The sequence below is a fragment of the Phaenicophaeus curvirostris genome, chromosome 12, assembly GCF_032191515.1.
Source record: "Phaenicophaeus curvirostris isolate KB17595 chromosome 12, BPBGC_Pcur_1.0, whole genome shotgun sequence".
In the NCBI taxonomy this organism is placed as follows: Eukaryota; Metazoa; Chordata; class Aves; order Cuculiformes; family Cuculidae; genus Phaenicophaeus; species Phaenicophaeus curvirostris.
The window spans coordinates 10,059,391-10,075,208 of record NC_091403.1 but is presented as its reverse complement, the minus strand read 5'-3'; the positions used below and the strand labels follow the sequence as shown (position 1 = coordinate 10,075,208).

Below are 15,818 nucleotides of genomic sequence, written 5' to 3'. Positions count from 1 at the left end.
GTGCTGTAGTAACTGTAAACCACTCCCTGTTTCTCCTTCCTGATGGAAAACTGTTGCTGGTGGAAATTGCTTCCATTGTTGTCCGTGCAGGTGTATGAATTGTGGGTGTATTTACTGTATCCTGTGCTGGGTTAGTTAACTGTGATAACATATGTCCTTTATCAGCAAAAATTATGTTTGTAAAGATGAGCAAAACAGTAGAATATACTGGGATAGTGAAATAAAGCCTCCCTAAAACTAAGCAAGAGCATTCAGCCAACATCACAACACATTTCAGGGCTTAAAGAACTGCAGGTTTTGATAGCGTATAGAAGTTTTTACCAAGGCATGAGCTTACAGATGCTGAGTTAGAAGAGTTACTGCTGTTTTTGGTTTTTCTTGCAAGGAAGGTGGGGAAAAAATGAAGTCTTGGATATGAACTTGTTATATCTCTGTGTGTTTATGGACTGAGGATGATTAAACCCAGTGATTAAATTGGTTACTCTGAAACTACCATCAGAGTGGCTGGCTTTGACAGAGGAAATATGAACACTCAAACAAGAATTAGGGAATTTCTTCAAATTTATGGAGAGAGACAATTGTAGGCCACTATCCCAATTCTGTTGCTTTAGTTATGCATATATGAGGGGATATGTATATATATGCATGTATAAAAAACCTTGTGTGGGTTGTGTGCTCGTGTTTGTGACTTGGCATGATTTCACCATATTGAGTTGCTATTTTGAATGTGCCCTTGAGATTTCCATGTGTCTCTTCCCAGAGCTGCTTTCAACATATTTTCTAGCTGGTTGATTGTCTGTGATGCTTAGAGGCATGCTAAGGATAACTTGCATATCTGAAAATTAGGATGGGCCCTTAGTCATGTGAAAAGAGTGTATGAATGGGAAGCAGGAACCTTGGAAGTAGAGAAGTTTTTATTTTATATAAATCAGTTCTTCCTTATGTAAATCTAATCTTCTCCTTGTAATTTTTTTTTGTAGGGTGACTCTGTTATCACAGTGCAGCTGACTGAGGAAGATAAAGTTGAAGATGATGTAGTTTTTTACTTGATCTTCACTGGGTCAACTGTCCAACACTGCACAAGCACGAGAAAGATTAATCCTGGGAGTCTGGAGACAATTTCTCCTGGTAAACAATTGCCTTTCTTTGCATGTTAGTGTATCATTCTATGAAATTTGGTTAATTCAAGTGGACTTAAATGTAATGCTGTGTTCTTGGACATATTTTTCCTTATTTGCACGTTCGTAGAAAGTAGAGCTTGGATGACTGCTTTTGCCTTTTAAAAGTCTTTTGCTTGACCCCGTTACAGTTATGTGACTCTGAGATTGCAATTATTTTATGTGCAACTATGAGATTCTGTTGTAGAAAATAATTATATTTACACATAGTAAAATACTTTTAAGTGTGAGCGAGATTACAGAAGACACGTTTGCAGAGGTAGAGATGCTGTTGATTAAGCAATGTACAGTCTGGTAAGTCCTAGCTAAACTTAAAATCTGCTTAACCGTGTGAGGTTCGTTACTGTAGCCCTGGTGAAATATAACCATTTTACCCCAGATCCTGTCATTGTATGGTGCTTGGTGCCATCCTTTCAGCACAGCTGGTTCAAACGGGGTGGGTTTCCACATTAAAGCCTGCTACTTTTTTCAAGCCTTTGTGACATTAACAAAACAAAGCTAGACGGTGTAGCATTTTCCATTGGTGACTTCAGGACCGTGGGAATGAGTGTGTTCCAGGCTGTGGTCCTTACCATTAACCTTTCTTTCTGACTTGTTGCTATGCAGCGCAGTGATACTAGTGTGAGAACAGTGTCTGACATTTTCGCTATACACAGTATAGCTTATGCGATTGAGTGTATTTCTTAGGTTTCCCTTTTTATCTCTCTTGTAAGTGCTGTTTTATGAGAGATGCATATGAGATAAAGATCAGGCTCAGGAGTTTTTCCTCCTAGTGATAAGTAGCTAAAAGTTGGCCAATGTATTTTTTCATTTCCTCCCTTTTTGTGCTACTTGAGTTGTACAGTTGGCTTAGCAGAGAAGTCTTTTTACTGTTACTGACGCCTGGAGCCCTGTGCAATCAATTAGATTAGTGCTTATTTTCTCTCAGAGGAGGGAAAAGAAGGGGTGACTCCTTCCTTGCTTTTGTGTGGTGGGCGCGGGGCTCTGTCAGCCTTGCTTGCAATGACCTCATCTCCCCCTTGGGACCATGGCTGCATCAACAAGAAAGGAACTGAAAAGCTTCAGTGTTCCCCTTCAGCCCGCGCAGGAACCAGCATACTTCATAGGATTTCCAGGCAGGAGCAATGCTTTCCTATCACTGCCAGCCCTGATGTCCTCAGAGCAGCATTGGATGTGGCTAGGGAAGTGACTGCCAGGTGATACCCGGGGTGATGCTCTGGGCTCTGCCTCTCCTGCTGGCCCCAAATATAACTGAGTCATTGGGGAGGGCTCCCTAGGGCTTGTTTTGTCACTGTTAGTGGGAAATCTGACTCTGCTCCTGATTCAAAGGAAAAGGAGAGAGTTGCCCTCAATTGTTCCTTTAGTTGTTATGTGCTTTTTTCTTTTGACCTGGCAGACTTGTGGTCTTGTGATGTGGGATGCTGCATAGGTAAGGGTGCTGTCCCAAAATACAGCTTGTATCAGGCAAAGATTTAACAGACCTTTCAGAAAGGTGGTCCTATTCTTGCCCTGTAGCACTGTCCAGGGCTCCAGTGTGAGGGAAGAGGTTTCATCTTGGCTGTAAGGAACTGCTTGAATAACTCCCTCTTTTGTGCTTGTGCCTCATTTTTGAGAAACAACCTGAGGAAAGAAACGATTGTAGTGGTGAAGGGGGTGCTAGGAAGAAGCAAACAGGGAGAAAATGATGTTTTCATACCCTCCGCTGACACCAATGCATTTGTCCAGTGTTGCATCAGCAATGAACGCTCTGATTTTAATAAGGGCGTGACTTATTTCAACCCAGCTCTTCCTCCTCCTCTTCCTTCCTGAACTCAACAGTGAATCTGTAATCATGTGTTTACACTGTGTATTCTGCCAGTTGCCTTGGAGATAGTCGTGGTGACTCAGAGCTGGTGTTATTTGACCTCGCTGCAGGATTAGGTATGAACAAGAGACAGTGTGTGGGAGACCAGCCCATTGAAACATCCAGACCTGGGCACTTAGCAAGTGCTCTGCAAGGGAACTCTTGCAAACAGCTTTTACCTAAAATCTTGCCCTTTGCTTCCAGCTTTGGGTAGTTTTCATTTGTACTTCCATTGCAAGAAGTGTTGCACATCCCTGGGAGTACTGCTGCTCCTTTGGGATGTCTCAGGTGAGTGAAAGAAGGGCTGATTCACTCAAGAGCATTCTGATCTCCTCCGCCAGCCTCCCTTGAACCTCCTCTGCTTCCCTTCTGGGCTTGGAGACTCTTCTCTCACCCTCATCTCAAATCCTCAGAGTTTCATGTGGTCCCCACAGCACTTCAGATGAAGTCCATCAGGGACTGGGGTGACCATAATTCAGTCACAAAACAAAACCAGGTTTTAAATTTTCTTTTTCTTGACTTTTTTTGGTAGTTTTGGTGAGGTATGGAGGTGTAATAAACAGGAAGAGAAGAGTTTTGATTACATCTACTGCGAAAATAAAGTAGAATATTTCAGCAAGGCTTTCAAAGGAAATCATGTTTAAAGAAAAATAACCTCAACAACGTAAGGTTTTAGATATGAAATTAAAGAAAATGGAGTGGAAATACAAACTGTCAAAATATCTCCTAAATTCTCATTGTGTGTGAAAAATTCTCTATATCCTGAAAGGCTTTGCCTAAATGAAAGCTCACAATTGCAGTTAAGATTGCTGCATTTAGTATAATTCCTAGAACAAGCTGCCTCTTTCTTATGCTGTCTTAATCATGAGCCTTAAACATTGTATATATATTGTTAACAGTACTGTTCAAATGTAAGCATTTATTGTAGTTCTGTGCCTAATAAAATAAAGGACTTCTGATTGTAAATCTATGGGAGCAGATTTTTTTTACCTGAAGTTGTGGCTAGATGTATGTTCAGAAGTCACTTAAAGGATGAAATACTATCTGTATCTTTGTACTTACTCTGAAGGATGGGGTGGGGTGGTTATCCTGCCTCACTATTGACTGTGTTACAAATTCAAGGGAAATAATTCCCCCTTATAAGAAACAGGTTCTTATCTGAGCTGATTTGTCATAACTTGAAGTATCAAAATAAGCTACTGAGTTAAAAGAATTAGGCAGCGGATGATGCTTTGTGTGCTTCCAGTAGCTCTTTTGCCAGCCTGAGGACAAACTAGGTTACATTGTCCAACTAAGCTTCTCTTTGCCTTTGGTGAAAAGATATCAAAACCTTATTGAACTGTTACTTTACTATTGCTGTTATAAAATGCTTCTATTTCTGAACAACCTGCTTCAAGTTCTCCATAATTGAAGAAGTTTTCCTTAGTACCAGAGGCACTCTGTAGGTCTCCAGAAGAATTTCAAACACTGTCCCATCAGACACCTCCCACGTGAAGGTCCCTCTGCGGGGCAGGCAGAGGTGCCATGGCACTGGACGTTGCTCTAGTTTGGATCTCATTAGCTGCAAAAGCCAGGTTGCTGGAGTTTGGGTATTAAGAAACTAACAAAAGTCTGAGCAAAGAAGGATGCAGAGAGATGATATCAGCTCTGCTGCTGCGGCTAAACTGTTGTTGCTGAAATTGTACTGTTGGAGAGGATGTATACACTGGTGCCATGGGTGGTTGTCCTACTTAACGCTGGTCATAAACTGAGCTTTTCAACAAGTCCATATTATTGTAACAACTGAGGCTGTCATAATTTTTCAAATATTTTTTTCTTCCGAACATCTCTGCAGAGTGGGGAGGGTAACTGAATGGCCAAGCAGATTGCACATGACAGTGTAGAAAGTCTATGTTAAAGCGGGGAAGTGAAACTTAATTGCAAGGCAGCAGCCTCATCGCCTGCCTCTGCTGCTAGAGGGGAAAAAAAGCCCTCATAACAGAAAGCCTCAAATTGTGATCCAGCAAACAAACCAACAAAAGAAGGAACAGCCTCATCCTTGTCCACATGAGTTAAAAGCTCTGACCACAGCCTGCTGCGGGCAGCGGGGGCGTCTTGGCACTGGGAAGCCCTCCAGCAGATTTGGGGAGAACTTTCTCACAGGAGGAAGCTCACAGAGCGAGCTGATGTGCTGAGAACTCGAATGTTTGTGTGGTGCAGCTAGTGCAAGTTGTGTGCTGTCTTGATAAAGGCTGTGTTATTGGGCACAAATTTTGATTTGCATTTAAAGACGGAGTGTAGTATTTGGGAAATGCAGAGGAGCTTAGTGGAGGAAAACAGGGAAACACAATCCAATACTGTAAATCCAGAACTGCAGCAGCTCTTAAACAAGCAAGTAAAGGGTAAGAAATACCCTGTTTATAAGCCAAGTCACTGAAACAATAAGTATGGTAATTTTGTGACACATAATTACGTGCCTCTGTGTGTACTGCTGCAATGTGTTGTAGCGCTGTAAGCCTTTGTTCTGTACTACTTAAATCACTTTTTCTCATTGGTTGATCTCAGAAGGTGCAGGATTCTTGTAAAGTTTTCAGAGGGGAGGAGGAGTGATGTTAGAGGCAGAAAAAGGGCCAGAGAGACAGACTGTCTGCTGGTAGCTGCGTGCTAGCTGTTTCCACAGAGCTGAAACACTCCTGTTTACTCCAACTGCTTTTACTCACAGGGACCTTTCTCTCCATGCTTAAGCTAAGGTGGAGAAGCAGGTTCAGTCTTTTCCTTGTTCTTAACTCCTGTAGTTTTCAGTTTTTTCTTTTTCTCTGCTTTCTTTCTGCTATTTAAAAGGATAGACTAAAATTAATGTCAATTAGCTTGGTAATGTCTTCATTTCAACCTTTTATTTTACTGTGAAATCCTTTACATATGTTCATGTTTTATTCTTTTCTGCCACAGACTGTGTTTTCCCCTAGGAAACAACTTTGCATAGAAAAAGCTATTATTTCATGAATTATAATCTTTGTACGGGTAGACCAAAAGAATAAACAAGTTGCATAACGAATGGCCACTTGGCAGTACCAGTTGTGGATTTGAAAATACTCCTAATTATGAAACAAAAAAACCCCTAAAATAGAATAAAACAGCAAAGCCAAGAAGACTTTTTGCAGTCCATCCTCTATGGTGTACTTAATTGCTCTAGGCAGAATAATTAAAAGGAAATTATGCTAGTTTTAGATGACTTCAGTCACAGGAAAAAGTGATTGAATCTGTATTGAAATTATTTGTGATGTAATGTGTGTGGGGTCTTACATTTCTATAGATTTGTTAGGGCATCTGCAATGTAAAAGGCTTTTTAAAAATCTTTCTACACTCTCTGTATTAATAGTCGAGGGTTTAAAAGGAAAAACAAAAGCTCCTGTCTGTTACTGGTACCATGCCTATGTATTTCATAAGGTTTCCTGTGTTGCAAGAGTGAATACGGTATCTGTGTAAATCACACAAATGCCCTTCAAATATGGGCTCTGATTTTTAGAATCAGAATTCAGGATTTCAGAAGCAGAAAAGGAGCACTGTTCAGACAATTATAGAAGATCCCTTGGCTTCCCCATCTACAGAGCCACCAGATGACAACATCCCTTGGATGCAAATCCAAGATACTCCATGAGATTCACCACATTTGTTGTCTGTCTTTCCTGTCCTGCTTAAATCTGTTTGTAAGACCCTTTCCAACCCAGCCCCACTATAGTAATTTGGAGGATGCAGCTAGCAGTGAAGTCCTTGGTCACCTACCAGGCAAACCCAAACATGTGCTTCCAGCAGGGCTTTAAATAGCCACCCAGGCTGGGGGCCCATTGTTTGGTAGCTCAAATGTGAATTCTGAAAATAGGAGGTTTGGACAGGATTTCCACTTTTAGAGGAGTAGGAAATGAAATCATGTTTTAATAAACCTCTGTTTAGGAGTGTTTTGTCTCTATGTGTGCCTTGTTTAACAAGAGAAAGTCTGAAGAGTTTTGCTGCTGCCCTTTTAACCACATCCCAGATCAAAGGCACAGGTACTGCTTAGATGGCCAGGTCTAAGGCTGTACATTAACTTGTCTGCTATGACTTACAGCTCAGAAATCTCCGCTTTTTCTCCTACCTCTCTTGCATCATTATTATGTAGAGGAGGCAGTGCTATCATACTGATGAATCTCATTGCTTCAAGGATAAGTACAGAAAGGCCAGAACCTGGGATTCTTTATTTTTTTTGTGTTCTTATGTGTTGCCCAAAGCAAGTTTCAGTAAGTGGCCCCATAAAAAATTATATAGTTGAAGAGGAGTTGTCTCATTTTAAATAATTTTTGAAGTGTGGTTTTACATGAAGATGAGGAATTCACTTTGTCATGACAGAAGCAGTCACCGCGTCCATCTCTGCATAGACCGAAATGGATTTTTTAAATTTCTTTTTCTTGCAAGATGTTGGCACTTCTCAAACCAGTTGCCAGTAGCGAATTGTTTCCAAGCTAAATCTAAATTATCTGAAGAGCAGAAGAAGATATGGAATAAAATGTAATGCGGGAAGAGGAATTAAAGGATGGGTTATTTGACTTTTATCGCAGTTAAGCCATCATATAAATAACCTGTTTTCTTTCTGTGGCGAAGAAACCCAAAACCATGATGAAGAGAAGCCTAGCTATACACATAAAGTTATTCTATAAGGTGTAAACACAGTCATGTTTGTCAGAAGAGTTAAAATTCGAACTGGGATACTGTTGGCTGGTAGCGGTGTGATCATTGTTTCACCATTTGCTTTTGTTTGCTGTTTTGGCCAAAGGTCCTGATTTCTGGAGAAGACTGAAAGCAATCCAGAGTTGTGCTTGGTGGCATCACAAACCTAATCGCATAGTAAAGCACAGAGATTTCCCTTCTGTGGGTGCACTCGTGTGCAATTTATTCAGTTATGTGTGTTCTCAGCCTACCAAAATGCAAACCTTTAAAAACAGGCTATAAATAGGCTCATCACTCTTCCTGACACACCCAAATGGGTTTTGATTTTTTTTTTTTGTCCTTTTTAATGAGTCATACATTTGTTTTGTTCCAGTTCTGGGGAAGGTGTGTAAGAGGGAATTACAGCAGTCGATAATCAAATGCCCTGATTCTTGCAAAGTGCATGACTTGGTGCTTAACCCATGTTAGGAGAAAGCCCTGCTGTCTACCAGCCGGAGCGGAAGAGAGATGATAAAGAGCAATGGCATTTGTTCTGGAGCTGCCCGGAGCATTTTGTGATCTTGGGCAAGTTACTGAACCTCGTAAAAACCGATTTGGGCTTGTTTTACAGATGATAACCACTTATCTCCTGAGAGTGCCAGAAAGCTTAGCTCACTTTTGCTAATGCTGTGGGGAAAAGGGCTGTTGAAGTTCAGATATTAGTCTAGGTGAGGGAAGCAATGGTCTTTGATGTGGAGACAAGTGTTGCCCCAGTGATGGTTCCTTCAGAAGACTCACGTAAAGGGGACATTTGCTTACATCGTTCCTGTAGTGGTTTCAAAGCAGAGGAACAGAGAGCTCTTGAGCAATCTTTTTAGTATTGGCCACACTTGTTACTTACGGGCGCCTCTTTTGTTTGAACTATTTGCCAAAAGTCAGAACCTGTCCTAGACTCCTACCCCTCCAAGTCTGACATTTTCTCAGATGTAGGAAAGGAGAACATCAAAGCATTGCGAGCAGTTGCCCTTTCGAAGAATATTCCCCAGGGTTTAACAGGATGCTTGTTTGATCTTGTTAGAAGAAAATGGATCATCAGCTCTGTCACCTCTCTTTCAAGGCTGTATTAGGTATCTGGGGAAGTTTCAAGAGAACTGTAGTTGGCTGCAGATCAGGACATGGCCTTTTTGTCACCTCTCCTTGCATTGCATTAAACACTGCTGTAGCTTTGCTTAATTAGGGGTCTGGTGTTTCACATATGCTCCATCCAAGAGAACTTTGTGTACGTTTGTGATGTACTGGTTTAAGGAGGCCATGTGTCTTCACTGAGGTTTCTCCAGTTGTTTTCATGATGGAGACGCTTTTGCGTTGCGTTGTTTGGCTTCATGACAGCAAAGTGACTGTCCCAAAGTGTTTCTCTGTAGCTCTTCATGGACTGTTTTCACCTTCCGCTTAAATCATGAAATCCACTGGCATTCTGACAGAGTAGTTCTATTCTAGGTTATTTTGCAGATGGGATTCTAATGGGAATAGAGAGAAAACAGTTAAAGAAAAAAAAAGCAAAGTTTAGCTTTTCTCATGCTATTGAGGATTGTTTTATTAAACTTTTTTTTAAACTTTGCATTCTAGCAAACATCCACTGCTTTGCATGAGGGAGAGCCAAGTTGACGGCACTTGAGTCAGCTCCCATTGGGTAGCATGGCTGCTTATAACTTGCTGCTTTTGTGGAGGTTATAAACAAACTTAATGTCTTAGCTGATCCCTGTTCCGATGTCCTTAGGAAGGTGAGCAAAGCAAGAAGATGTAGGGGGAGGGCTGCATAGTTCTGAACTGCATTAAAAGCAAGTTCTCCCAAAGATGTGTCTCCTTGCTTCTCCCTTGAACATCTGGGGCTTCTACTGTGAGGATTAGTGGAGTTTGTGAATGGATTTAACCTGGGCTGCTGAGATCCCTGCTCCTGCCTGGCCCTATTGACTGGTGTGTATTAGAATGCATGTGTAATATTTTCAAGAGCTGTAGAAGTAGGTCTTTCTACCCTCATTCTTGTTTTATAATGTCAATGGTAGTAAATCTGTTCCTTCAGCTTTCATGTCATCCTCCTTCTAATGGATGCTTGGTGCTGGATGGAAAGAAGTTTTCTCACCTGTCCGAGACCTCAATACTCCTCCGGGTTGTATTGAGCTGTTGCAGTGACATCCGTGTGTGTTTTCATCCTTGCCTTTTACACTTGGCTTTGACACCTTTCCAGATGCATTTGCTCTCCTTGGGAAGCTGCACAGCCTCATCTGACAATTTTGGTACTACCCACAGTGTCCTAATAGCAGTTTTGACCTTTCAATTAACTTCGGGATTGCCTCTTTCAGCAGACAAAAACTGTACAGATGCCAAAAACCTCAAGCAGATTTGGAAGGCTGGCTGAAAGACCATGAAGATTAGGGACATATTTTTCCTTTTGTCAGGGAAATCGACAGCAAAGGGCCCCGACACTAGAAGGAAACTTTCCCACTGACCACAAATAGGGGCTTAAATTGAATTTTCAAGCCTTTAAAAATAAATCGTCATTTTGTATTTAATTAGGCAGAGTTTCATGAATGTACTAGTATGCTGAGGCCATGGGCAAAAAGGAGCTTTTCCAGTAATTAGTGCAGGGTCCATGCTGTTTTGGCAAAAACAGCCATGACGTCAGTCTGAGACTGGAACAAGAAACTGTGCCGCACGGTGAACTTGAAACACAAACCTTATTATGGAAGGGGCATGTCTGACAATTACAAGTGCTGAACGTGTTGGACATAGTATATTTTTCCTTTTGAAATTGAAGAGAAAGTGGTCTGGGTCTTGTTTCATCAACTGAGTTGATGAAATTGCTGCCTTGCAAGGGCATCCTTTCTCTTGCTTCCCCTGCCCTAAAAAAATAAATAAATAAACTTAAAATGTTAGAAAACTTTCAACCTTCTTGTTTTGTAAATATGGAAAGTGACCATTTCCATGGTTTTATTTAGTAGAAGCAGATTAGTTGTAGTTTTGTCATGTGAACCTGAATGCAGGGGGCAGGTGGAGCAGCAAGCCTGAGATCCGAGGGCACGCACAAGGCATGCCTGGACAGGTTGAGCTCTTGTAGCTATTGCTGCTTTTTTGGTCTTTGTTTTAGCTGAAATTACGGTGTTTTATGTACAAGCCAAGTGTTGTGACAGCATTTAGAGTATGCAGTTTTGCAGCACTTGGGGTCTGGTTTCCTAGTGAGTTACTGGAGTCCTGTGGAGCTGGAAAAGAAAAGTCTGACTGTATAATCTGCCTGTTTGGACTGTATTTCCATTGGTATGTTAGCAAGATCTTCACTTAAATTACTTTATGCTCTTGAGTTTACTTGTTGCTGATCAAAAATAGTCTGGTCAGATAAAAGTGGCTTATATTTCTTAGTTTACATTGTGCCGAACAGAGAAGAGTTACACAACTTTTCCTTTTAAAGTCAGTAAGAAATACTTAACTCTGGTGATACAAGTAAATTCCCATGTTAGTGTTTGATTGAGAATTGTGACCCTCAATAACTTGTTTGTACCTGTTTTAATGTAAAGATTATATGTGTCAAAAAAGCTTCTCAGTTCTGTTTCTTCAGCACATGCAACTGTTAATTTTTTTACAATTTTCTTTGGTTTTGTTTTGCAGGACATGACTGCTGTGAGACAGTGAAGGTGGCACTTTGTGCATCTAGAGAAGGTCATCCTGTCCTGGTTGTGGCAGAAGACAGTTTCCAGTTTGTACAGGATGAAGCATATGATGCTGCCCAGTTTCTGGCCACTTGTGCTGGCAACCAGCAGGCACTAAATTTCACCCGATTCTTGGACCGGTCGAGACCACCCGCTGCTGATGTGGACTTTTTGGATGAGAAAGTAGCTTTGGCATTTCGGCACCTGAAACTGCCGGCAGAATGGAATGTGCTGGGAGCGGACCAGTCCCTGACCGGTGAGGACCTCTAGAGCATGTGTGAGACTTGTGAGTTGAGAGAGAAGTAAAAAAGCCTGGGAGAAAGGATTCCCTGCTTTGGGAACCCTCCACACATCTTTGAAGAGGTGTGTTGGTCTCTGTGCTCAGAGATGAGATACGACGTGCACTAGTGTGCCCCTATTTAGGTCTGCATGCTGTGCTTTGCACTTCAGCTGCCTTAAACTACATGAAGCACTGATGTTTTCTCTGCGTCTTTTCTTATGAAATAACACAAGCTGTTGTCAGTGGTCAATATTTTAACGTCTACCTGGATGGATTTTTGTGTGCATGCGCAGTGGTATGCGTATCAGTGTCATGATTCTGAGATTTCCTGCAAGAAACCTGTCTGTGTGTAGGAAGTCTGATGCTCCTGGAAATTTTACTCCTATGCCACAAAGCTGGCACTTTTGGTAAATGCTGGCTTTACAGCACAAGTGAAAAATGACCATAACATGTAAAATACCTCTCATTTTTCTTGGAGAAGTTGATGCTTTATCCCTTAGGATTTCTACCACACCCCTGGTTGCACACCAGCTGGGGAAACACAGATGATCCCCAAAATAAGCCTTAGACAAGTGTGCGAATGAGAGAGAGTGACAGTGGGAAAGCCTGAATAATGATACCCCTTAAGCACAACAGCAGAGAAAGCTACCAAGACCTTATAAATAAACTCCAAGGATGGCCCAGAGTTTCTGGAGACTGCTGAAGCAGAGGTGCTAAGGTGTTCGGGGTACTGTGTCATGTCTGTGTCCTTGCGGTTCTGCCACAGGGGAGTTTAAGGAAGTGTATTGAGGGACTGGGGGGCTAGTTCCAATGTGTACAAATCCTTGCTGTAAATTTTCAGGGTATCTTGGCAAATAGTTTCCCTTAAGGAATGTGGCTGTGAGGCATCTGTTATCTTTTATAGGATGCAATGGTATAAACAGTTGAATAGGAATGGGATGTGGCTTGCTTAGCACAGCAGGCTCAGTTCTGCTCACTGCAATGGAGTTTTCGACAAGACTTTTTCCTGCTTTATTTTTCACTGCCTTGCTGACTGCTTTTGTAAATGTGAATACACGGACGGGCAATTTAAGCTGTGTTAGCAGACGTTAAAAGATTTGATCATATTTAATGGTTTCTGGATAGAAATTCAGATGCTGTCATGTTTACAAGGAAATAAGTACTTGATATTTTTCGTCTCTCTGGAAGACACTGCATTTAAAAAAGTTGTGATAACAGAGACATTGCTGGTTTAAGTGATCTGGAGTTAATAAAAACTTTGGTTGAAGCTCTAAATTGTTGCTGATTTTGTGAGGGGGCTGAGATCCACTTTCTCTTTTTGACTTCGATTACTCTTTGGGAAATCAGCACTTTGGGAAATCAGGCCGTAAGATTTACATTGATTTGCTCAACATGTGCTTGTGTGTCTGGAAGTCATAGTGTGGGGCTCTGAATGCTAATAAGCCTGTAGAGCATCCGTTGCATCCACAGTGAGAAGGGGAACCTCTGTTGTGCTGTGTGTTTTGGCATCTTGGGGTGAGGTATTTGTAGACAAAAGTGTAAGTGAATTAACATAATGGCAGTAAATGGAATTTTCATTCAAGAATGTTGGTACTATAAAATATGTTCCCTTGCAGCGAGTCCTTCCATAAATAACTTTAAAGGGCTTTTTTTTTTTTTGATGTCTTAGCCTACCTTTCATCTTCTAGTCAGCTTTTTTTGCTAGAGGCAGATTTATCTGGTGATGTTTTTGCAGTAAGTTAATACATAGGGAATTCAGTGGATTTTTTTGTGATTGTGACTGGAAAGATTTAGATCATAAGCATAATTTTGGTGAAAAAACTGTTTTGCTAGAGTGAGATGGAAGAGATGTTTCTGATCGATGATGGACCACTAGATTAGAAAAACTTCTATGGTAAAATGTAGCATCCTTATACTGGTGCTTGTGGGTTAATTTGTGCAAGGGAGAGAGAAAAGCACAGCAAAGACTGAATCAGTGGGACCATTTGAACAATTGCATGTGTTCTGGCCAGTGCCCTGTCCTGCCCTGCGTCACTACCTATGAACAGCTATTCTGATTCATATTTCACATTTTGCTGAATGTCAGCACCAGATACTTCAAATAACCTTCTTGAAAGAGAAAATACTACAGAAATGAAAACAAAAGAAAATGTCAGACCCCTTCTTTAAAGATCTTTAGCGCTGCTTCTAAGCTGGCATGTCTCTATGGGCTCTTGTGGGTTGGAAACAAAACGCCGCTGTTTAGCCAAGTCTCAGAACACAGGGGCGAGCTGGGAGCCTCAGCCAGCTCCGAGTGCCACAGCAGAATGGGGAACTGCTGTTCAGAGAAAGCCAGTGCTATCAAGCGTGTTTAAAAGTTGATTTTTCCAAGGATTGAAGCAGGAGTCTAGCTTTTACAAAAATAGGAAGCAGTGGTCCCTTCTGCAGGCAGAAGCTGGGTAGAAGATCCACTATAAAGCACAACTCTCTGCTGATTTTTGAGGAGGGGATGGCTCTGTGTGGAAGCTTCTTCTTTCTTTTTCCTGCACTGATCCCTAACTGGATGGGATTCATCCAAGGGTATTGAAGGAGCTGGTGGATGTGCTGGCCAAACCCCTTTCCATCATCTTCCAACAGTCCTGGAAGACTGGGGAAGTCCCACTGGACTGGAGGCTGGCTGATGTTGTGCCCATCTACAAGAAGGGTCGCAGGGAGGAGCCAGAAAACTACAGGCCTGTCAGTGTGACCTCAGTGCCAGGGAAAGTCATGGAGCAGGTGATCTTGAGTGCTATCATGAAGCACATGCAAGAGAACCGGGTGATAAGGCCCAGTCAACATGGGTTCACAAAAGGCAGGTCTTGCCAAACTAACCTGATCGCATTCTATGACAAAGTGACTCGGCTGCTGGATGAGGGAAAGGCTGTGGATGTATCTTCCTTGACTTCAGTAAAGCCTTTGACAGAGTTTCTCACAGCATTCTGCTTCGGAAACTGTCACCTCTGGCCTGGACAGGCGCACACTTTCCTGGGTGGAAAACTGGTTGGCTGGCCGGGCCCAGAGAGTGGTGGGAAATGGTGTGAAATCCAGCTGGAGGCCAGTGCCAAGTGGGGTTCCCCAGGGCTCAGTGCTGGGTCCAGCCCTGTTCAATGTCTTTATCAATGATCTGGATGAAGGCATCGAGTGCACCCTTAGCAAGTTTGCGGATGACACTAAGCTGGGTGGAAGTGTCGATCTGCTGGAGGGTCGGGAGGCTCTGCAAAGGGATCTGGACAGGCTGGACCGAGTCCAATGGCAGGAGGTTTAACAAGGCCAAGAGCCAGGTCCTGCACTTGGGGCACAACAACCCTATGCAGTGCTACAGACTAGGAGAAGTCTGTCTGGAAAGCTGCCTGAAGAGGAGAGGGACCTGGGGGTGTTGGTTGACAGCCGACTGAATGTGAGCCAACAGTGTGCCCAGGTGGCCAAGAAGGCCAATGGCATCTTGGCTTGTATCAGAAACGGTGTGACCAGCAGGTCCAGGGAGGTTATTCTGCCTCTGTACTCGGCACTGGTGAGACTGCTCCTCGAATCCTGTGTTCAGTTCTGGGCCCCTCACCATAAGAAGGATGTTGAGGCTCTGGAGTGAGTCCAGAGAAGAGCAACAAAGCTGGTGAAGGGGCTGGAGAACAGGTCTTATGAGGAATGGCTGAGAGAGCTGGGGTTGTTTAGCCTGGAGAAGAGGAGGCTGAGGGGAGACCTCATTGCTCTCTACAACTACCTGAAAGGAGGTTGTGGAGAGGAGGGTGCTGGCCTCTTCTCCCAAGTGACAGGGGACAGGACGAGAGGGAATGGCCTCAAGCTCCGCCAGGGGAGATTTAGGCTGGACATTAGGAAAAAATTCTTCACAGAAAGGGTCATTGGGCGCTGGCACAGGCTGCCCAGGGAGGTGGTTGAGTCACCTTCCCTGGAGGTGTTTAAGGCACGGGTGGACTAGGTGCTAAGGGGCATGGTTTAGTGTTTGATAGGAATGGTTGGACTTGATGATCCGGTGGGTCTCTTCCAACCTGGTTATTCTATGATTCTATGATTCTAACCAGTCTTTGAGCAGAGGGCAAGGAGTTCATTGATATAACACACCCCAGAGGGCAGAGAAGCTGCTAAAAAGAACACCCAGCTCCATCTGCTAAGGCTGTTTAACT

At 42.7% G+C, this 15,818-nt stretch overlaps 2 protein-coding genes across 6 annotated transcripts in view; one reads left to right on the top strand and one right to left on the bottom strand.

Moving 5' to 3' along the window:
- The window catches only part of AKAP13 (A-kinase anchoring protein 13), a 222,086-nt gene that overhangs the window by 78,399 nt on the left and 127,869 nt on the right, over positions 1-15,818 (top strand). For all 5 annotated transcript variants that reach the window (XM_069866963.1, XM_069866962.1, XM_069866964.1 and 2 more), the window contains 2 exons: positions 981-1,128; positions 11,341-11,637. In XM_069866963.1, the coding sequence (XP_069723064.1) occupies positions 981-1,128; positions 11,341-11,637 (445 nt within the window). The remainder of the gene's footprint in view (positions 1-980; positions 1,129-11,340; positions 11,638-15,818) is intronic.
- Positions 1-15,818, bottom strand: part of SV2B (synaptic vesicle glycoprotein 2B) — a 197,314-nt gene that overhangs the window by 167,937 nt on the left and 13,559 nt on the right. The gene's annotated exons all lie outside the window — the stretch shown is intronic.